The sequence below is a fragment of the Oncorhynchus tshawytscha genome, linkage group LG01 (genome assembly GCF_018296145.1).
Source record: "Oncorhynchus tshawytscha isolate Ot180627B linkage group LG01, Otsh_v2.0, whole genome shotgun sequence".
NCBI lineage: Eukaryota > Metazoa > Chordata > Actinopteri > Salmoniformes > Salmonidae > Oncorhynchus > Oncorhynchus tshawytscha.
The window spans coordinates 67806327-67829918 of record NC_056429.1 but is presented as its reverse complement, the minus strand read 5'-3'; the positions used below and the strand labels follow the sequence as shown (position 1 = coordinate 67829918).

The window sequence follows — 23592 nt, the reverse complement described above, 5'->3', positions numbered from 1 at the left end:
GAAATTATTTGGAACCTTTCCCCAGATTAGTACCTTGACACAATCCTGTCTCGTGGCTTTACGGACAATTCTGTCGACCTCATGGCCTGTTTTTTGCTCTGACATGCATTGTCAACTGTGGGGCCTTATATAGACAAATGTGTGCATTTCCAAATCATGTCCAATCAATTGAATTTACCGCAGATGGACTCCAATCAAGTTGTAGAAACATCTCAAGGATGAACAATGGAAACAGGATGCATCTGAGCTAAATGTTGAGTCTCATAGTAAAGGGTCTGAATACTTATGTAAATAAGTTATTTCTGTTTTTTATATTTAATAGATTTGCAAAATGTTCAGTAAACCTGTGAGGTATTGTGTGTAGATTAATGAGGTATTGTTTTTATTGAATCACATTTAGAATAAGGCTGTAACGTAACAAAATGTGGGAAAAGGGAAGGGGTCTGAATACAGTATGTTGTATGTTGAAATGAAATGAAATGATTTGTTTCTGTCTTTAGTCCTTTTTAAATGTGGTCGATGGGCTATATGGGCAACGGTATTGTGCTTATGTAATCTGTAGTCTGCCTGTAACCAGCCTGGGTAGGCCTATAACTCCATTCCTATTCTATTCAGAGTTTAGAGAAATTGGAAATGAGCTATTATCAGACTGATTAATGCGATGCGTCTTTTGAATTAGGAAAAATCCATCTGAACTCGGCCATGCACTGTTCTGGCCAAGCCTGTTGTCAGGTAAAGGTTTGAAGGCCATGCCAACTGATAAAGCAAACAATCTGAAACACAACGAATTAATCATTTATTTACATTATATAACCTGATGCTACACTAACCATGCACTGTTCTGGCCAAGCCTGTTGTCAGGTAAAGGTTTGAAGGCCATGCCAACTGATAAAGCAAACAATCTGAAACACAACGTACAGTAGAAAATGTGCAGACTTGGTTAGATCCCAGGCTGTGTCGGAGCCGTCTGCGAACGGGAAACCCATGAGGTGGCGCACAATTGGCCCAGCTTCGTCCGGGATAGGGGAAGGTTTGGCCGTCCGTGTTGTTCTTGTCCCATCGCACTCTAGCGACTCCTGTGGCGGGCCCGGGCGCAATGTACGCTGACACGGTCGCCAGGTGTACGATGTTTCCTCCGACACATTGGTGCGGCTGGCTTCCGGGTTAAGCGAGCATTGTGTCAAGAAGCAGTGCTGCTTGGCGGGGTCGTGTTCCGAAGCACACTCGGCTCTCGACCGTCTCCTCTCCCGAGTCCGTACGGGAGTTGCAGCAATGGGACAAGACTGTAACTACCAATTGGATATCACGAAAATGGGGAGAACAGGGGGTTTAAAAAATAAACAAAATAATCAAAAGCAGACTGAATTGAATCCATCCCATTTCTTAAGGGACACACTGACAGGTATGTGTAATGTTGTTAACCATTGTTTATTTTAGACCTGGAGAGCCAGCTGAATAAGGCTAAATCAATGACAGAGTCACGGAGAGCAGAGATTCTGATGGTCAGCCAGAAACCCCTCACAGAAAGCACTTGCGTAAAGTAATCAACTGCACATCAAAACTGGCCAGCTGTACCCATGAGAGACATGTAAAGATGCCTGAAGTTTCCAGTGCCTTGCGTGGAACCTCACTGACTATTGTTGAACATTAAATACCCTAACATGGTTCCACACAATGGAAACAGTGCTCAAATTCACTGGTGTTACATAAACAATCAAACCTGGAATCGACAACCATCAGAATCCATTATCACGATGTTTTACGATTCAGACATCCAGTCTCCCTTTCTCATAGCCTAATACAATCCAAATCCAAAACGCCACAAATCTTATGATGCCCACCTAGTGTATCAGCTGCCAGTTTTTAGCATCTTTCCTGACTATCCTGGCGACTCTCAAATTACTTAAAAAAAAAATGTATTTTGTAATTTTTATCAACTTCTGAAAAGTGACTCAAAACAATAATGCACACATTTTCCTTCTAAAATACAAACAATTTTCTCCGTTACCTCCAGTCACAACGTAATTTCCGTGGCGACCAAACGTGCTTTGCGAATGACGTCATCAACAAGCGCTCAACCTCGGCCCAATCCGTAACGACTTTCAATGAATTGTAAATAATAGTTGGTTGTCTGCAACAACAGTAGTACGGGTTCGATAAACCAAACCTAATTCATCACATCTGTTCAAATCTTGAATTATAATTTACAACACCAACCAATATCTCTAAATTCGCTGATTTGATAAAACATTTCGATGGGCATAAATCGTAATTGTCTCTTCGTAATTTTTTTGAATTAATTTTGATTTAAATAACTGTCTCGTCTTTGACTTAGCATTTTAATTACGACTCTATTCCCAATACGTTATTCACTTGTCTAATTAAAACTCATAATAATCCATATGTGAGTGTACCCCTTTAAAATACCTTGTCTCTGGGAACAGGGAAATCCCCTTAACCCAAACTTTTACTACAACAATGAAACCTAATAATTCTGATAATCCCTTCACATCATTGGTTTTAAATCTCTCGATGTTTCATGTAACTCATTCAGTCTATCTTCAAATTGTCATCCCAAAATATTTTATACACTGCCATACACTCAAACCACTGTGATAACCGTGCACTGTCCCTTTAAGATAAGACATTTTACTTGTTCCCCGCAATGAAAACGGAAAACAGATCATGTTTAGAATACGTTACTTTTTGTTCGAATTCACTGGCGTTACCTAACCAAAAATCAATACTCGGGAAAACAATCACAACTTTTTACGATTAAACTATTCTTACCTATTTTATAGTCCAAAGTGTTGCACTATATAGCCCCATTGAATGCCTAGCAATTCCGTTGCTAGCTGTAGCATCTTTTCAGACTATCTTCACGATATTTCTCCTTTAAAAAATTTTTTTATTTGGAACTTTTAGCCACTTTTGAAAAGTAACTCTAAGCTATAATGCACACATTTTCCCTCTAAATGCCACAACCCATTTTCTCTGTTTAAATTTGTCGAACGATGTTGTTCAACGTAAAACGACGCCACAAATCTGCCTGCCTCTGTAAAATATATATTCCCTATTCAGATTGAGTTCAGTTTTAAATTCTAATCATCAAAGTAAAACCAACCAAACTTCTCAACTTTCTATTCCCTAACATTTAAACGTACCATGTTTTGTGCTAATTTTATCGTGTCAGTCGATTCATAAAGAGCTATAATATCCGGATAGCACGAAATTGTATCGTATCTCTCCGTTATTCCCTACATTTAACTTTAGGTGACTTTCTCTTCTATGATACATTTATTTAAATACGACTCCCATCTCAATACATTATTCCACCAGATCATTTGGGAAAAATAGCGTATTACATCGAAATTGTCTCGCCATTATTTTTAATGACTTCTTTTTTCAATTCAAGTCTAAAACACCTATTAACGTTTTAGTTCATATTTTATACAAACACTAGCGACCGTATTTTTCAGGCAAAACATACAAATAGGTGAATTACAATCTAAAATCAATTTTAGTCTATCGGTTTCAAAGCTGACCTTGGTGTCCCGCTATTAAAATGATTGTGTTTCCCCGCCAATAATTATATTATTATAATTGTCTGTAGTCACAAAACTTCGACCCCGAGAATTCCCAGAAAATCGTCCTAATTTAAAACCATTCCTGGCTATATTAGTAATATCAGCTTCCATTCAGGTTCTTTGTCTGAGTCAGATTTTGGACGCCTCTCTTCCATTCTCTTTGTTCTCCTATAACGGTAATCTCCCGCTAGTTTCCGACACTTCCTTTGAGAAATTTCTAAAAATCCTTACAACAGCTATGGTATTTAATCACTTATCTATGACTTTCTATATTTAATTTTACCTTCTAATGTTCGTGTATTTCTATGAATCTGCAATTTACCATTACTAAATCACTTTAGTTCCTTTTCTGTCTGACTATGTGTGTGTCTCTTTTATGGAAATCTTATCAATATCTTTGACTGTTGAATCAGATATTAGGTCTTACCTTACAACTATAAGCCCAGGGGTTGTAAATCCCTAGTTAATATCTTATTTTCCGGTTGTGTCAGAGGGCTTTTAAAGAACGCTAATAATCGTTATCTCACGCCACTATTTTTCAGTCTTCCTCGCGCATGGAACCTCCTGTCTATAGATTTGGCTTTTATCCCATTCCTTTAGATTTTGGTTCCCTCTCCTCCTTATTTGGATATTTCAGTAGTATTTGTTGAATCGGAACGATGATCAATACTGCCACAATTCAAATGACCATTCCAGTTATCTTGCGCATTCCCTTCCTGTCTCCCCACGCCCAGTATTTGTACAAGATCACCGTCCTATCCCCCAGCACCTATTTAATATCCCGTCTTAATCTCGGGCGGATGTGCCTCTCATGATTAAGTTTAGTTTATTTACGGTAATGCACATTACCACAGGTTATTTTCGAACCTGCTCAGTGTATATCGGTTATACAAAACCCAGTGTATGTTGGTCATACAAAACCCTGTGGGAATAGCAAAGCTCCCATTATTGATGAATTCTGAAAATTTTAGAACATCAATCAAATAACTCAAATCCCCCCAGAATTGAGAATATAGGCTACTGACCTGCTGCCGACTGGAAAAAGCATTGTTCGTTGGATCTAGTCACCGTATCTGCCGTCTGTAGTGTATACCGGCCTGTTTTTAACCTCCATTCAGGGGCCAGGTCTTTAATAACGTGCACAATTTTTTCCGGCGTACGACCTCCAGATGGCAGAGACGGGTATTTTAGATCCGGCTTCGAAGGACCAATTGTTGAAGGAATTGAATTCCTCTGTTTTAATTCCCAAGTAAAATTAAACACTCTGTCAATTCATAAGAATTTGTAAGACCCTTATTTTATAGGAATGGACAGAGCCCCAGTCTTAAAGTCAAGTAACATCCTTTATTCAAGAGAGTACTGCCACAATACAGGTTACCACAGGTTATAAACTGAAAATGACGTCATTAGTTCTAACACTACCCCGTGCCATCTCCGTTCCAGTACCAAGGCTGTGTCTCAAGCCTTCCCACATCCGTCTCCCTACCAATTTAATATCATTTACGAGTCAAGGTTTTCTTGTGTAGATAAGCATTCTAGCCAGTCTGATTAATTTGTACCAAGGAACAGACCGTCATTGTTATTAAACTCTTGACCACATTCACACAAATTATTTTCAGTACTGGGATCAGATAAGAAAATTCATACATATACAGTAACATTTAGTAGTCTGATTAGTACATATACAGTAAAATAATAGTATTCTGATTAGAACATCGTGATTAAAATGTATACATAATTAGTCATCATAGATAAAAATTCTCTTAACAACTATACATTGCGTGTATAGCGTTTGCATTAGGAGAGGGGTCCATTACTGCTAAATCAAGGCTTATCCTGGGGTGTGTGTGGAGTCAGAACTTAAATCACAAATGTGCTTGGAAGCATATACAATATATACGTGAGGACTGTTATACAGATATACCCAGGATCATATCAGCAATGCTGTCAGAACAGCAAGGCTCTGGGTATTTGGTGTGTGAGTCATAAATTGTTGCACATTTATTGTCTTCCTGTCTCATTCTGTTAATGGTTCTTTTTGAGAAGCGTTGAATGAACATGCACCCAACCTGCCTCTCGGGCACTCTTCAGACCAGGATGTGTAAATAAAGCAGCATTACTCCAATCCCATTAATTAAGACTTTGATATGTTGCCCGTATTATTCGGGCAAAAGAAGAACATGCTCCAATTTACATGTGAAGATCTTAATGAAAAGGATGGATCGCAACAGAATCTGTCCCTGGGGGCAGTGTTTGCCTCCCCCTGCTTTTAAATCATATGTGGGGGAAGCATGTTCTGTTCCTCTGTCCTCACAAATCTCCTTCATTACTGTCGACCTGATTAGTCCACAGGATGTGCTGAGTATGGGGTGTTCATGAATCATTCTTCAATCATTCTTCAAACGCTGGCCCAAACTGAGTTTTTACTCACCTATTGAATGTTTGAAATTGAATGCATGTCAATTTAATGAGTGCTGTCTATTTAAAGTGTAGGTATGCAAGCCAATCTCTATTTCCAATATGCTGGCACGGACAACATTTGGTTGTAGTATCTGTCAGACAATGTTTTATGCTAAACTTAATGTACGTGTGTAATGAGAAACTAGCTTTTCATAGGCTTAACATTCCAAATGTGTCTTAGACTAAAAAAGGATCTGGAGATGCACAAAGAAGGAGAGCTGAAGCTGCTGTGAGAAGCCCTAAGCTTTGAATCCTGTTCCTGCAATCGGTAATCACGTCTGAGATATTCAAATCTATGAGCCTCAAATTAAGTCAATTGCTTTCATTGTAACAGGCCATTTGTATTGCAGAAACTGTCTCAGAAGAATCCCCAATACTCATGGAATTTCACAGTGTCCAAATACCAGCAAAGCCTTACAAACCCTTAGACAGAACAAAAAAACATAATGCTTGTGTATTTTACAATTTTTCTATTTGAAAATATTCACAGTACTTCACAGTTCTCGTCACAGTACTTATTTGTGTTTACTGTCAGCTCATTGAAGGTCTTGGCTTTACCCACTAAACATGTTGTTACCAAGACATGATAGGATTTTAGCCATATATTAGGTATTGAGACACTGGGATGATATTTTTTATGTGATAGAGAGAACAAGAGCAAATCCCATTCATTTGTTTTACCAACCCATGTTAATTTCTTACCCCTGAAAATGATTGGAAACTGACCTCTAGTGGAAATGATTGTAGTTGCAGTATCATATTGTAGTCAATCTGACTGAACTGGCCTGTACATTAATATCTTCATATGCACTATGAAAAGAATGAGAAAGAAGCAACAAATCAGTTAGAATCAGAGAACAGGAATAACCAAAAACATATTCAGTAGAGTTACTGTACTCCACTGTAATGTGGACTTTTATGTTTGTTTTTCCCTGAAAATACAAATTAATCAGATGACTGTCTCGGCCTAAATTATGGAAGATACTCTGAAAATGTAGTTTACCAAGCTACCAATTACTGGAAGAATTTAAGCTACACTAAAGATATCATGAAAGAAAAATATAGTTTACTTCACTAACGTTACTTTGAAAATTGCAGTTCACCACATTCAGACTACTTTGTGTTAAATTATCATATCCAAATCTGAATGGTCAGATTGACAAAAAATTGCAGGAACAGATCACTCTGGAGTCAGATGTTAACAGAATGTGTTATTTAGTCTGTTAAACACTATGGTTCAAGTGAGAATTAGGCAGGTTTGATGCCAAAAAATAAAGGCAATTATTGTCTACTTCACATGTATTGTATTTATGCAAGAAAAGTAGGGTGTAGGTTCCAGTGGTTAGTTACACCGCTACATGGCACAAAAAGTAATTAACTACTGAAATCATGACCTAGGTTGGACTTTAGTTCAACTACCACCAAGCTACTTCAAAATGTAGTTAAACTACTAGTTGAACTACATGTAGTTCACTACTCCCCAACACTGAGTGTACATGTATATGTTTTTGATTTGATGTTGGTCAATGGTCTCTGTTTCCAGTTGCAGAAGTAGTTTTCAACTTCAAAGTAGCCAGATCAGAGGAATTAATTACTTAATGTCAGTGATATTCCTTGAGGTTTCTTATTTTGAATTTCTAGGAAATATAGTAGGAGTTACTTTTACACCTACAAAATCCCAACATGATCCCTTGCTGTAATTGTATTAAATGGTCAGAAATGTCCCTGAAGAGCGAAGTCCATTAAAACTGTAATATGTTTGCAGAGATTGCTAGTTGTATTCTTTGCTGCCCTCTAGACGCCATTTGACACCACACATTGTGGCAAAACAGACAAGGATGCTCTTGTTCAACTATACTGAACAAAAATATAAACGCAACATGCAACAGTCAATTTAAATAAATCAATTAGGCCTTCATCTATGGATTTCACATGACTGGGCAGGGGCGTAGTCACTGGTGGACTTGAGAGGGTATATACCTAACCACTTGGGAGCCAGAGCAACCCACTGAGGACACAGGCCAAGCCAATCAGAATGACTTTTTCCCCACAAAAGGGCTTTATTTCAGACAAAAATTCTCCTCAGTTTCATCAGCTGTCTGGGTGACTGATATCAGACGATCCCACAGGTAAAGAAGCTAGATATGGCAAACAGAAAACAAAATTGTATGGTCTTCAGAGATAGATGGGAGGGGTTGAGAGTAGCTGAAGAATGGGACTAAAAACAAACTAAAGACAACTATTGTAAAATAGACTGTGTCCGTAAAATGTATGTAGTATGTATAAGCTGGAAGTAGAAGCCTACAGTAAGTTTTGTTGTCCAGGAGTTTACTCCAATTAGGGGAGGGGTGGTAGGGTTAGGGGAAATAATAAAGGAAAATATATTTAAAAATATATGTTATATACTATATATGTTTAAGAAAAAAATGTGTGGGGATTGGAAATGATGAAGACACAATCTTTCCGCAATATTAAAGTTGATCTTCCCCATAATAAAAAAATTAAAAAATTGTGCACAACATTTTAGAGAAATACGTTTTTTTTTGTGTATGGAACATTTCTGAGATCTTTAATTTCAGCCCATGAAAACATGTTGCATTGCTTTTTTTGTTCAGTATAGTACTGTAGTACCAACACAATGACTCATTTATATATTTGACGATTATGGGATCCAACATACACTACAAGTATGTGGATAACTGCTCGTCAAACATCTCTTTCCAAAATCACTAGATGTTGGAACATTGCTGCAGAGACTTGCTTCCATTCAGCCCAAGAGAATTGGTGAGGTCGGGGCACTGATGTTGGGTGATTAGGCCTGGCAGTCGATGTTCCAATTCATCCCAAAGGTGTTCAATGGGATTGAGGTCAGGTCTCTGTGCAGGCCAGTCAAGTTCTTCCACACCGATCTCAACAAACCATTTTGAAACAGGAAAGGGCCTTCGCTAAACTGTTGCCACAAAGTTGGACGCACAGAATCGTCTAGAATATTATTGTGTGCTGTAGCGTTAAGATTTCCCTCCACTGTAACCAAGGGGCCGAGACCGAACCATGAAAAACAGCCCCATGCCATTATTCATTTTCCACCAAACTTTACAGTTGGCACTGTATATTGGGGCAGGTAGCATCCTCCTGGCATCCCCCAAACCCAGATTAGTCCGTCGGACTGCCAGATAGGGAAGTGTAATTCATCACTACAGGTGAGCTTTACACCACTCCAGCCAATGCTTGGCATTGCGCTTGGTGATCTTAGGCTTGTGTGCAGCTGATCGGCCATGGAATCCCATTTCATGAAGCTATCGACGAACAGTCCTTGTGCTGACATTGCTTCCAGAGGCAGTTTGGAACCCGGTAGTGAGTGTTGCAACCAAGGACATGCTTTTTACATGCTACGCGCTTCAGTACTCGGCGGCCCCGTTCTGTGAGCTTGTGTGGCCTACCACTGTGCGGCTGAGCCGTTGTTGCTGCTAGATGTTTCCACATCACGATGACAGCACATACAGTTGACAGGGGCAGCTCTAGCAGGGCAGAAATTTTACAAACTAACTTGTTGGAAAGGTAGCATCCTATGAAGGAGCAATGTTGAAAGTCACTGAGCACTATAGTAGGGCCAGTCTATCGCCAATGCTTTTCTATGGAGACTGCATCGCTGTGTGCTTGTTTTTATACACCTGTCAGTAACGGGTGTGGCTGAAATAGCCAAATCCATTAATTTAAAGGGTGTCCACATATTTTTGTGTCTAGTGTATACAGTGCCTTGCGAAAGTATTCGGCCCCCTTGAACTTTGCGACCTTTTGCCACATTTCAGGCTTCAAACATAAAGATATAAAACTGTATTTTTTTGTGAAGAATCAACAACAAGTGGGACACAATCATGAAGTGGAACGACATTTATTGGATATTTCAAACTTTTTTAACAAATCAAAAACTGAAAAATTGGGCGTGCAAAATTATTCAGCCCTTTACTTTCAGTGCAGCAAACTCTCTCCAGAAGTTCAGTGAGGATCTCTGAATGATCCAATGTTGACCTAAATGACTAATGATGATAAATACAATCCACCTGTGTGTAATCAAGTCTCTGTATAAATGCACCTGCACTGTGATAGTCTCAGAGGTCCGTTAAAAGCGCAGAGAGCATCATGAAGAACAAGGAACACACCAGGCAGGTCCGAGATACTGTTGTGAAGAAGTTTAAAGCCAGATTTGGATACAAAAAGATTTCCCAAGCTTTAAACATCCCAAGGAGCACTGTGCAAGCACTAATATTGAAATGGAAGGAGTATCAGACCACTGCAAATCTACCAAGACCTGGCCGTCCCTCTAAACTTTCAGCTCATACAAGGAGAAGACTGATCAGAGATGCAGCCAAGAGGCCCATGATCACTCTGGATGAACTGCAGAGATCTACAGCTGAGGTGGGAGACTCTGTCCATAGGACAACAATCAGTCGTATATTGCACAAATCTGGCCTTTATGGAAGAGTGGCAAGAAGAAAGCCATTTCTTAAAGATATCCATAAAAAGTGTTGTTTAAAGTTTGCCACAAGCCACCTGGGAGACACACTAAACATGTGGAAGAAGGTGCTCTGGTCAGATGAAACCAAAATTGAACTTTTTGGCAACAATGCAAAACGTTATGTTTGGTGTAAAAGCAACACAGCTCATCACCCTGACCCCACCATCCCCACTGTCAAACATGGCGGTGGCAGCATCATGGTTTGGGCCTGCTTTTCTTCAGCAGGGACAGGGAAGATGGTTAAAATTGATGGGAAGATGGATGGAGCCAAATACAGGACCATTCTGGAAGAAAACCTGATGGAGTCTGCAAAAGACCTGAGACTGGGACGGAGATTTGTCTTCCAACAAGACAATGATCCAAAACATAAAGCAAAATCTACAATGGAATGGTTCAAAAATAAACATATCCAGGTGTTAGAATGGCCAAGTCAAAGTCCAGACCTGAATCCAATCGAGAATCTGTGGAAAGAACTGAAAACTGCTGTTCACAAATGCTCTCCATCCAACCTCACTGAGCTCGAGCTGTTTTGCAAGGAGGAATGGGAAAAAATTTCAGTCTCTCGATGTGCAAAACTGATAGAGACATACCCCAAGCGACTTACAGCTGTAATCGCAGCAAAAGGTGGCGCTACAAAGTATTAACTTAAGGGGGCTGAATAATTTTGCACGCCCAATTTTTCAGTTTTTGATTTGTTAAAAAAGTTTGAAATATCCAATAAATGTCGTTCCACTTCATGATTGTGTCCCACTTGTTGTTGATTCTTCACAAAAAAATACAGTTTTATATCTTTATGTTTGAAGCCTGAAATGTGGCAAAAGGTCGCAAAGTTCAAGGGGGGCGAATACTTTCGCAAGGCAATGTATCTTCTCTAGATCATTTCCATGTCATCCCTGAATTTGATTGACCCTTAATTGATTGATTTATGATATAATAGTTAATGAGTTCAAATCCCATTTGAGTCTTTGCTATGCTGATCTTGACTTCAGATTATGACTCGGATTCATTTAAATCAGGATTTTTTACAAAGTGGTTTGCAGCTTCTGAACTGTCAGTATTATGCTAATCCTCACATCACTTGGGATTTTAGAATGCTTATTATATATCCTTTGAGATTATAGTAGTCTGATCATTTAACAACGGCGTTTTGTATTTGAATTTGAAGGACATCAAATAAGAAATATGCAACCTGCATGAAGAACGTTTGGCGTCTAACGCTTCAGAGCTAGTAGGATCTTAAACCTCATATGTCGTTCAAGTTGACAGAGATAAGATTTATTTTACTCTGCTACGATAATCCTTGCAGTATTACTAGCTGCTAAAATTCTCAACATTAATGAGGAGAATAATGAAGAAGATTGACATCTTTGTGCTCAGCAGAACTGAAGTATGGAAGAAATGGTTTAATGTCAAATGTGCTTATTTTTCTTTTGTCATCATCACTTTATTTTTCTGACTTGTGGATTGTGTTTGTAATACATGTCTGTCACACAGATTGGGTGGATTTGTTGCAAACTGTACACATTCATTACCACTTATAGCTTCCCTTCTAGTCTCACTCCTCTTTGTTATGGTTATCCACAGAGGAGACAGTCGTATTTGGTTTCTCCCTCGATGTCCATCAGCTCACTTTTGAACTGCTGAATGAGCTGAGCCTCAAGATCACTGTTACTCTTGGTAGTCAGGCAGTCCTGGTTCTTGGGAAAGTAGGCTGTTTTAGCTCCTGCAATAGATCTGGAGGATTCTGCATTTACAAAGGGACACACATTCTTACCACTTTTGAACAGCATTGACTTTGAAAAATGTCATCAATATTTCAATATGACTTAATATTTTGCAACCGAATTAGAGGATGTTTTAGTTACAGTATTACATATTACAGCTCTACAAGCTGTCCACCATGGCCTTTCTGTGGAGGTACAGAAAGACTTTACAGATGATTAACAGAGGGGACTTACTGTTGCAAACGGCCAGCTTGTTACCTCCAATGTAATGGGTTGTCCATTTGAATTTGGTGTCTGCACTGCATTCCTCATACATACGACTGTTCCTCAAGAATGCAAAGTCAAAGCCCTGTGTAGTGAATAATATGGCAAATAGTTGATCATTTGCTAGCATGCTAGCAGATACCAATAGACTTCCAGCTATTGTGCTAGTGCTAGTTAGCATTGGCTCGTAAAACTACCTCTAACTTCCTTCAAACTGGACACACAGACATACAAATTGTATCCACGATTTCATCTGACTCTGGGGAAGTAGATAAAGGGCCTCGTTGCCAAAATCCTGAAGTATCCCTTAAAGGACCAAACATTTTTATTTTATTTTACTTTCCCCCCCATTTTCTGTAGAAACTCTTTTTCCTTGCAGAAACTGTTTGTGTTTCATATAAAGGAATAGCCTATTGTAGAATACTGCATATTTAATCTTTGTGCCACCATACAGTGTGATTATAAGAGGCTTTTAGCTCATAGGACTGTGATGTTGCAGGAAAGACTACCTCATTGCACATGGGTTTACAGTAACGCCTCATTTTGATGCTGACACACACAAGTCCTCCTTTACTCTGGGCTACTGCAGCTGGACACTCTGTGGGATCAAAGTTCTGGCAAACTATACAAGGAAAACACACAGAAACACAATAATTACTTAGGTAATACATTTAGAAAGACACAAAGTAAAGCCAATGTAATTATGGGTTACACTAAAAGAGACCCTTTGCTCTTCCATAGCTTATTTGGGACCAATAAAGTATTTGTTTGCAACAAACTCTTATTGTACACAGATCTGTGTTTTGCTCAGGACTCTTACCTGTTTTTTGACGTTTCTCTAGAATGACTGTCAGAGTTTGTAGGGAGTTAATCACAACAGCAGTTTGGTTGTCGCTCCAGTGGCTAGTAATATGTTTAGCACATTGTGCTGCCTCCTGTTGACAGATAGTGGAAAGAGATGTCATACATCTGTTTGAAACCTGAGTACCAAAACATGTCAACTTCAAGTTAGATTTAGCCAGAGCAACTGATCAGCATTGCATTATTGGTAAAAGTTGACCACAGATTTAACAGTTTTTAGACAAAATTCAGTGATGAAGTTATCCATACTGCAAGCTGAGTAGAGAGCTGTTTAAACATCAAGGTGGTTGAGGAGCAGCTATTGTTCCCAACATCTTGTTCCTGAGCAACAGCACATGAGAGGAGAGCTGGCAGACACAAAAAACATTCTGAATCACACAACAGTCTCAACCTTGTCTCTGCCAATGCATAGTTGTTCTGCTTATTGAAAAATTAGTGCCATGATGTACAGGTTGATACTCGGCATGTAGGCCAACTGTGTTTAAATACTCAAACACATATAATGAACATGAAGGCTCAATTAAGTTTCTCCCACCATCACGGCATGCCTTCTTACCTGTCAGTGAGCAAAAGCAAAGTAGAACTCTTCTTGTTGAAGTTTGTGTCATGTTGTCAATGTTGGTTCTTCCTTCAGTCTAAGTTGTAACCACCGTTGGTGTATTTAACCACTGACTGGAATTTGGGGAGGGTACAAAGTTTGTTGCTGCTGACCAGTTTCCCAGTCATGGGCCAGATCGTGGACTTTTGGGAATTCACAGATTTCGCAATTGTTCAGAAATGTTGTACAATTAAGCGAATTTCTTAATTTTTGCTCACACTGGAACAATTTCTCACAGAGATGACATTGCTTGTTTTGGACTATGTTTTTGTCAGCATTATATTAACCGGCCATGAGTTATATTCAACTTACACTCTAAATGTTTGAGTGAATTCTGTAACTGAGCTGATGGGGGCACTGTTACTGCATGTTTTTTAACTTCACATTGTAAACGGATCACTTTACATTTGTTGATGCAGGCAGTTGTTATTTTAAAGTTATGATAATGCTTCATTCTTTTCAGAAAATACATTCACCCTCTAGTTATTTTGTTTCAGTTGAGTGAATGTTGCAATAAGATTTCAAAGACCCATTTGTGTCCCTGTCTGCACATGGATCTGTGAGATCACCCAGTTATGCATAATGTGACCATCCCACACAGTGGCCAAAGGGACTGGTTGAGTCAAAAAGCATGACTGACTGACTAATAAGTATGGGTGGCATTCGTTATGGATGGAGATGAACAGGGAAACATTCATTATGCATGGAGATGATCAGGGAAACATTCATTATGCATGGAGATGATCAGGGAAACATTCATTATGCATGGAGATGATCAGGGAAACATTCATTATGCATGGGGATGATCAGGGATACATTAATTATGCATGGATCAAAAATGTAATCAAAAATTGAAGTCATTCAAATATATATTTTTTCCTTTATTTAACCCTCCCGTGGTCCTGGGGACAGGGTGACCCAGGTCCTGTGTGTGGAGGGCTCCCCGCTCTGTGCTCTGTGCTCGTGGGTCAGAGAGACCCTGCCAGCCACTACACAGGTCCAGTCATGCCCCGCTGTGTGCTAGAGAGCAGCCAAGTGTTATAATTGTGCTCTGTGCTCTGTGCTCACGGGTCAGAGCGACCCAGGGCCTGTGTTTCCAGGGCTCCCGCTCTGTGCTCTGTGCTTTGCGCTCGTGGGTCAGAGCGACCGTGCCAGCCACTGGCGAGGCGTATGCCGTTGAGTGTAGAGAGTCTGCGAGTGTGGCGAGGTTGTGCATGGCTCCCCGCTCTGTGCTGTCTGTTCCTGGGTCAGAGCGATCCAGCCAGCCACTACCTGTGTTTCCAGCGCTCCCGCTCTTTGCTCTGTGCTCTGCGCTCGGTGGGTCAGAGCGACCCAGCCAGCCACTACACAGGTCCAGACATGCCCCGCTAGGTGCTAGAGAGCAGCCAAGTGTTATTGTTGTGCTCTGTGCTCTGTGCTCTGTGCTCACGGGTCAGAGCGACCCAGGCCCTGTGTTTCCAGGGCTCCCGCTCTGTGATTTGTGCTCGTGGGTCAGAGCGACCCTGACAGCCACAGCCGAGGCGTATGCCGTTCAGTGTAGAGAGTGTGCGAGTGTGGTGAGGTTGTGCGTGGCTCCCCGCTCTGTGCTCTGTGCTCGTGGGTCAGAGAAACCCAGGCCCTGTGTTTCCAGGGCTCCTGCTCTATGCTCTGTGCTCTGCGCTCGTGGGTCAGAGCGACCCTGCCAGCCACTACACAGGTACAGACATGCCCCGCTGTGTGCTAGAGAGCAGCGAAGTGTTATTGTTGTGCTCTGTGCTCACGGGTCAGAGCGACCCAACCAGCCACTACCTGTGTTTCCAGGGCTCCCGCCCTGTGCTCTGTGTTCTGCGCTCGTGGGTCAGAGCGACCCTGCCAGCCACTGGCGAGGCGTATGCCTTTGAGTGTAGAGAGTCTGCGAGTGTGGCGAGGTTGTGCGTGACTCCCCGCTCTGTCCTCTGTGCTCTGTGCACTGCGCTCGGTGGGTCTGAGCGACCCAGCCAGCCACTACACAGGTCCATACATGCTCCGCTGTGTGCTAGAGAGCAGCCAAGTGTTATTGTGGCTTGGGTGGGTGGGTCAACTGCACATCAAATCAAATCAAATCAAATTTTATTTGTCACATACACATGGTTAGCAGATGTTAATGCGAGTGTAGCGAAATGCTTGTGCTTCTAGTTCCGACAATGCAGTAATAACGAACAAGTAATCTAACTAACAATTCCAAAAAAACTACTGTTTATACACAGTGTAAGGGGATAAAGAATATGTACATAAGGATATATGAATGAGTGATGGTACAGAGCAGCATAGGCAAGATACAGTAGATGATATCGAGTACAGTATATACATATGAGATGAGTATGTAAACAAAGTGGCATAGTTAAAGTGGCTAGTGATACATGTATTACATAAGGATGCAGTCGATGATATAGAGTACAGTATCAACGTATGCATATGAGATGAATAATGTAGGGTAAGTAACATTATATAAGGTAGCATTGTTTAAAGTGGCTAGTGATATAATTACATCATTTCCCATCAATTCCCATGATTAAAGTGGCTGGAGTAGAGTCAGTGTCATTGACAGTGTGTTGGCAGTAGCCACTCAATGTTAGTGGTGGCTGTTTAACAGTCTGATGGCCTTGAGATAGAAGCTGTTTTTCAGTCTCTCGGTCCCAGCTTTGATGCACCTGTACTGACCTCGCCTTCTGGATGACAGCGGGGTGAACAGGCAGTGGCTCGGGTGGTTGATGTCCTTGATGATCTTTATGGCCTTCCTGTAGCATCGGGTGGTGTAGGTGTCCTGGAGGGCAGGTAGTTTGCCCCCGGTGATGCGTTGTGCAGACCTCACTACCCTCTGGAGAGCCTTACGGTTGAGGGCGGTGCAGTTGCCATACCAGGCAGTGATACAGCCCGCCAGGATGCTCTCGATTGTGCATCTGTAGAAGTTTGTGAGTGCTTTTGGTGACAAGCCGAATTTCTTCAGCCTCCTGAGGTTGAAGAGGCGCTGCTGCTCCTTCCTCACGATGCTGTCTGTGTGAGTGGACCAATTCAGTTTGTCTGTGATGTGTATGCCGAGGAACTTAAAACTTGCTACCCTCTCCACTACTGTTCCATCGATGTGGATGGGGGTGTTCCCTCTGCTGTTTCCTGAAGTCCACAATCATCTCCTTAGTTTTGTTGACGTTGAGTGTGAGGTTATTTTCCTGACACCACACTCCGAGGGCCCTCACCTCCTCCCTGTAGGCCGTCTCGTCGTTGTTGGTAATCAAGCCTACCACTGTTGTGTCGTCCGCAAACTTGATGATTGAGTTGGAGGCGTGCATGGCCACGCAGTCGTGGGTGAACAGGGAGTACAGGAGAGGGCTCAGAACGCACCCTTGTGGGGCCCCAGTGTTGAGGATCAGCGGGGAGGAGATGTTGTTGCCTACCCTCACCACCTGGGGGCGGCCCGTCAGGAAGTCCAGTACCCAGTTGCACAGGGCGGGGTCGAGACCCAGGGTCTCGAGCTTGATGACAAGCTTGGAGGGTACTATGGTGTTGAATGCCGAGCTGTAGTTGATGAACAGCATTCTCACATAGGTATTCCTCTTGTCCAGATGGGTTAGGGCAGTGTGCAGTGTGGTTGAGATTGCATCGTCTGTGGACCTATTTGGGCGGTAAGCAAATTGGAGTGGGTCAAGGGTGTCAGGTAGGGTGGAGGTGATATGGTCCTTGACTAGTCTCTCAAAGCACTTCATGATGACGGATGTGAGTGCTACGGGCGGTAGTCGTTTAGCTCAGTTACCTTAGCTTTCTTGGGAACAGGAACAATGGTGGCCCTCTTGAAGCATGTGGGAACAGCAGACTGGTATAGGGATTGATTGAATATGTCCGTAAACACACCGGCCAGCTGGTCTGCGCATGCTCTGAGGGCGCAGCTGGGGATGCCGTCTGGGCCTGCAGCCTTGCGAGGGTTAACACGTTTAAATGTCTTACTCACTTCGGCTGCAGTGAAGGAGAGACCGCATGTTTCCGTTGCAGGCCGTGTCAGTGGCACTGTATTGTCCTCAAAGCGGGCAAAAAGTTATTTAGTCTGCCTGGGAGCAAGACATCCTGGTCCGTGACTGGGCTGGGTTTCTTCCTGTAGTCCGTGATTGACTGTAGACCCTGCCACATGCCTCTTGTGTCTGAGCCGTTGAATTGAGATTCTACTTTGTCTCTGTACTGGCGCTTAGCTTGTTTGATAGCCTTGCGGAGGGAATAGCTGCACTGTTTGTATTCAGTCATGTTACCAGACACCTTGCCCTGATTAAAAGCAGTGGTTCGCGCCTTCAGTTTCACGCGAATGCTGCCATCAATCCACGGTTTCTGGTTAGGGAATGTTTTAATCGTTGCTATGGGAACGACATCTTCAACGCACGTTCTAATGAACTCGCACACCGTATCAGCGTATTCGTCAATGTTGTTGTCTGACGCAATACGAAACATCTCCCAGTCCACGTGATGGAAGCAGTCTTGGACTGTGGAGTCAGCTTGGTCGGACCAGCGTTGGACAGACCTCAGCGTGGGAGCTTCTTGTTTTAGTTTCTGTCTGTAGGCAGGGATCAACAAAATGGAGTCGTGGTCAGCTTTTCCGAAAGGGGGCGGGGCAGGGCCTTATATGCGTCGCGGAAGTTAGAGTAACAATGATCCAGGGTTTTTCCACCCCTGGTTGCGCAATCGATATGCTGATAAAATTTAGGGAGTCTTGTTTTCAGATTAGCCTTGTTAAAATCCCCAGCTACAATGAATGCAGCCTCCGGATAAATCGTTTCCAGTTTGCAGAGAGTTAAATAAAGTTCGTTCAGAGCCATCGATGTGTCTGCTTGGGGGGGGATATATACGGCTGTGATTATAATCGAAGAGAATTCTCTTGGTAGATAATGCGGTCTACATTTGATTGTGAGGAATTATAAATCAGGTGAACAGAAGGATTTGAGTTCCTGTATGTTTCTTTCATCACACATGGCTACACACAAGCGCGCAAGCGAGCTTTGTGCATTTTCAGGCCTTGGTCTCCCGCCGGCCATGGCCGTGCGTTTTACGGCAGTGCAGGTTCTAGAACAGATCCTGTCCAGCGTTCCCAGGAGGAGGAGGAAGAGGAGGAGGAGGAAGAGGTTTCGGAAGACGAAGACGGGGAGGAATACAACCCCGAGCGCCGCGAGGTGGACAACGCTTCTTCTCCCTCTTCGGAGGAAGAGCCCGAGGAAGCCCCCGAGGACCAACACGGCTCCGGACTAATGTGAGCCGCCATTGCAGTCAAAAAACTGCAAAATCTAATGGTCCCCCCTGGCCTACGGGAGCTGCCGACACCGCAGGACCCTCTGCCACGCCCTGCCAGACGAGACTCCGGGCCCCACGGCCAATGCTGCGACCCAGGCCCGCGACATGGCGTCCGCCTTCCACCTGTTTGTCACACCAGCGATAGAAAGGATAATTGTGGAAATGACGAACCTGCCCGGGGCCAGAAAATACGGTGATGGCTGGCGACCCATGGACGCCACGGACCTGCGCGCCTACGTAGGGCTGCTGATCCTAGCGGGCGTTTACAGGTCCCGAGTCGAGGCCACGGCAAGCCTGTGGGATGCCGAGAGCGTCAGGACCGTGTTCCGAGCCACCATGCCGCTCAAGGTCTTTCACAGGTACTCGAGGCTGCTGCGATTCGACGACCGTCAGTCGAGACCCGCCAGACTCGCCACGGACAAACTCGCAGCCAAATGAGAGGTCTGGGACCTGTAAGGAGGTGTGGCTGCCGGCCCTCGACAACCCGGGGCCTGACGTGACGGTGGACGAGCAACTTGTCCCGATCAGAGGTACTGTGCGTGCGTGCGTGTGTGTGCATGTGTACGTGTGTGTGTGTGTGTGTGTGTGTGCGTGTGCATGTCTATAGAGAGGTAGTAGCTGTAGCGGCTGTAGCAGCGGCTGTGGCAGCACTAGCAGCAGTAGCAGCGTGTGTAACACAAAAGGCCATTGGCCCCAATGAGGGAGTAACGAGGCTAATCTCTTCTCCCCTTTCCAAAAGGCCGCTGTCCTTTCCGTCAGTACATCCCCAGCAAGCCGGCGAAATACAGCATCAAGTCGTAGGTGGCCTGCGTAGCCAAGTCCAGCTACGCTTGGAAGATGCAAGTGTATACCGGCAAGGCGGCCAACGGAGGCCTGAGAAGAACCAGGGTCATCCTCGATCTGACAACGGGACTGAGCGGTCGCAACGTCACCGGTGACAACTTCTTCACCTCCTACGAACTGGGCCAGCGGCTCCTCGAGAGGAACCTCACCATGGTGGGCACGGTGAGAAAGAACAAGGCTGAGCTCCCGCCCACGCTGCTCGAGTCCAAGGGCCTGTCCTCCAGGTTTGTCTTCACACCCACCACCACTCTAGTGTCCTACCTGGCAAAGAAAAACAAGAACGTGCTACTTTTGAGCACGCTGCACACAGAGTGCGACATTAGCGATCCCCGCGACAGGAAGCCGGCCGTCATCCTAGACTACAACTGCAACAAGGCCGACATGGACAACCTAGACGGCACCTACAGCTGCAGACGCATGACTGCCCGCTGGCCCCTGGTCGTCTTCCACAACATCCTCGACATGTCCTCCTACAACGCCTTTGTCATATGGAGAGAGATCAAGCCTGACTGGATGCCTCGCAAGCGGAACAAGCGCAGGGTGTTCCTCGAGCAGCTGGGAAAGGCACTTCTGAAGCCCCTGATCCAAAGAAGGCAGCATCTCCCCCGCACCGAAGCGGCGTCAGCACTTGTCAAAGTCCTACAGAGTGGACAGGACAGGGTGACCCAGAGGACGCGGGGACAAGACACAATACGAGGACGACGGGAGAGTTAACTAGGCAAGTCAGTTAAGAACAGATTCGTATTTTCAATGACAGCCTAGGAACACTGCCTTGTTCAGGGGCAGAATGACAGATTTGTACCATGACAGATCAGGGATTTGATCTTGCAACCTTTCGGTTACTAGTCTGATGCTCTAACCACTAGGCTACACTGCCACCCCCATACAATTTACAAGCTTTCATCTTTGTCACACAAGCTGTCAACTTTTGACATCGTTGACTATTTGACCGTATATTTACTGCATTTACTGGCAATGCAATACATTCATATTTGTCTTCATGGCATACTTTTACTGTCTTGTCAATTGCAATCAGTATAGTGTATACCACATTTATGACAAAAACACAACAATAAACTGTAAATCACTTTAGACAGTGAATGAAGCACACATATAATTCTAATTCAAATTATAAGTTTGCCCTTCCTTCCTGTTGGGCTGCGAGGCATAGAGTCCTTAGGGTCTGGCCCCCATGAAATTTCGGAGTCCTGGTATGTTGTATGAATATCCATGGTATATGCGGAAATGAAGAACTGGATGCTTTAAGTGCACTCCTTTTATTGTTGAACCAGTCCTTTGGGTATCAGGGCATGGTTAACGCAGCCGCATACTTAGTTTTCTTCGGGGGATGACCTTTCTGAGTATGACCCTTCTTGGGGCTCCTTTGAATCATAATCCTCAGGATTCGCATATATTATGCAATTCCTTACATGAACAATGCTCTGCCGCTGTTGGCTCTGTACAAAAAGAGCGTCCAACAACTCTAACATTTTCAATTCCATTAAATCCCAACTTTTAAAAGGAATAAGCATGCGTAACCTGAAATCCCCAGTCAGGCCACCATCACGAATGTTTTGGTTGCGGGTTTCCTCGTCCCCGATGTAGAAATCCACGCAGCCACATTGAAGTCCATTCTTTCTTTGTATTTTCACCCTGTGAAATATTCTTCCTGAGGAGTCAAGGGTACCTTCCCAACTGGTCACGTAGCCCGTGAACAAGCTATACCCCTTGGTGATAAGTCTCAGTTCGGGACACACAACCTTGCGAAAAACTGTCCAGTCTTCAAGCCCGTAGTCCACTCCTAAAGTCTGGTTGGTATATTCTTATCCTTCGGCTACCATATAGAGGTTCACTCTACAGGCCAGGTAATCAAACTGATACCCCCATTGCTGTCCATTAGACATCAGCACTTGATATTTCAGTGCAGTTGCGGGCAGTATTTGGGTTCTATACACACTTAGAAACTGCTTTTTTGGCGCATCGTATATTGTGGCTTTATACTTGGCCCTATCTCAATGTTTCAGCCACGGTCCTGCTTCTGTTGTTACAGTCATCACAGATTTGCCACTGATCACAAAATCCATGTTCATTTTAAAAATCTTGTTTAGTGTTCTGGGGCCGCATGTCTTGTTCTGGGCTTTATTTATAATAGGTCTGCCACACCCAATACCCCCGGACATACCTGTTACATAGACAACAGTCAATTAAACAGGGGGTGGGGGGGCCATACTCTTTGAAATGTTCAAACACATCCCCCCAGTTCAAAGAGGTCCCTAGACATCAATAATTATGACAACTTCAAAGGAATAGATGCAATATATGCATAAATTAGCACACCATCTAACGCGTGAGAACAGGAACATGATGCCCATATATGGGCATAAGCACGTAATCAGTTCCCGCCAGGATGTGTGCCGTCTACTTTATTCTCTCTCCCCTGCTCAAGCCAGCGCATGTCCAGGCCCGTCTGAAGTTTGCCAATGACCATCTGGATGATCCAGAGGAGGAATGGGAGAAGGTCATGTGATCTGTTGAGACAAAAATAGAGCTTTCTGGTCTACACTCCACTCGCCGTGTTTGGAGGAAGAAGGATGAGTACAACCCCAAGAACACCATCCCAAACGTGAAGCATGGAGGTGGAAACATCATTCTTTGGGGATGCTTTTCTGCAAAGGGGACAGGACGACTGCACCGTATTGAGGGGAGGACAGATGGGGCCATGTATTGCGAGATCTTGGCCAACAACCTCCTTCCCTCAGTAAGAGTATTGAAGATGGGTCATGGCTGGATCTTCCAGCATGACACCGACCCGAAACACACAGCTGGGGCAACTAAGGAGTGGCTCCGTAAGAAGCATCTCAAGGTCCTGGAGTGGCCTAGCCAGTCTCCAGACCTGAACCCAATAGAAAGTCTTTGGAGGGAGCTGAAAGTCCATATTGCCCAGCAACAGCCCCAAAACCTGAATGATCTGGAGAAGGTCTGTATGGAGGAGTGGGCCAAAATATCTGCTGCAGTGTGTGCAAACCTGGTCAAGAACTACAGGAAACATATGATCTCTGTAATTGCAAACAAAGGTTTCTGTACCAAATATTAAGTTCTGCTTTTCTGATGTATCAAATACTTATGTCATGCAATAAAATGCAAATTAATTACTTAAAAATCATGCAATGTGATTTTCTGGATTTTTGTTTTAGATTCCGTCTCTCATAGTTGAAGTGTACCTATGATAAAAATTACAGACCTCTACATGCTTTGCTAGTAGGAAAACCTGCAAAATCATCAGTGTATCAAATAATTGATCTCCCCACTGCAGATATGCTGAGGTTAACGACTCAGTCTAAATTATGTTTCTAAAACATATAGCATGTAGCAAATCTGTTCTTCTATGTAATGTGTAACTCCATAGCTCAAATTCTGTAGGGAATGTATCTTCCCCTAAGTGTTCGTGTCTGATTC

At 43.3% G+C, this 23592-nt stretch overlaps 1 protein-coding gene across 1 annotated transcript; it reads right to left on the bottom strand.

Annotated features, from left to right (window-relative positions):
- Nucleotides 1-11982: 11982 nt before the first annotated feature.
- si:ch1073-126c3.2 (uncharacterized protein LOC555816 homolog) lies at nucleotides 11983-14079 on the bottom strand. The gene is made up of 6 exons (XM_024428351.2): nucleotides 13969-14079; nucleotides 13662-13759; nucleotides 13372-13486; nucleotides 13061-13173; nucleotides 12522-12636; nucleotides 11983-12307 (listed from the first exon to the last, which is right to left on the bottom strand). The coding sequence occupies exons 1-6, from the start codon at nucleotides 14018-14020 to the stop codon at nucleotides 12138-12140; spliced, it is 663 nt and encodes a 220-aa protein (XP_024284119.1). The 5' UTR covers nucleotides 14021-14079; the 3' UTR covers nucleotides 11983-12137.
- Between the last annotated feature and the right edge of the window lie 9513 nt (nucleotides 14080-23592).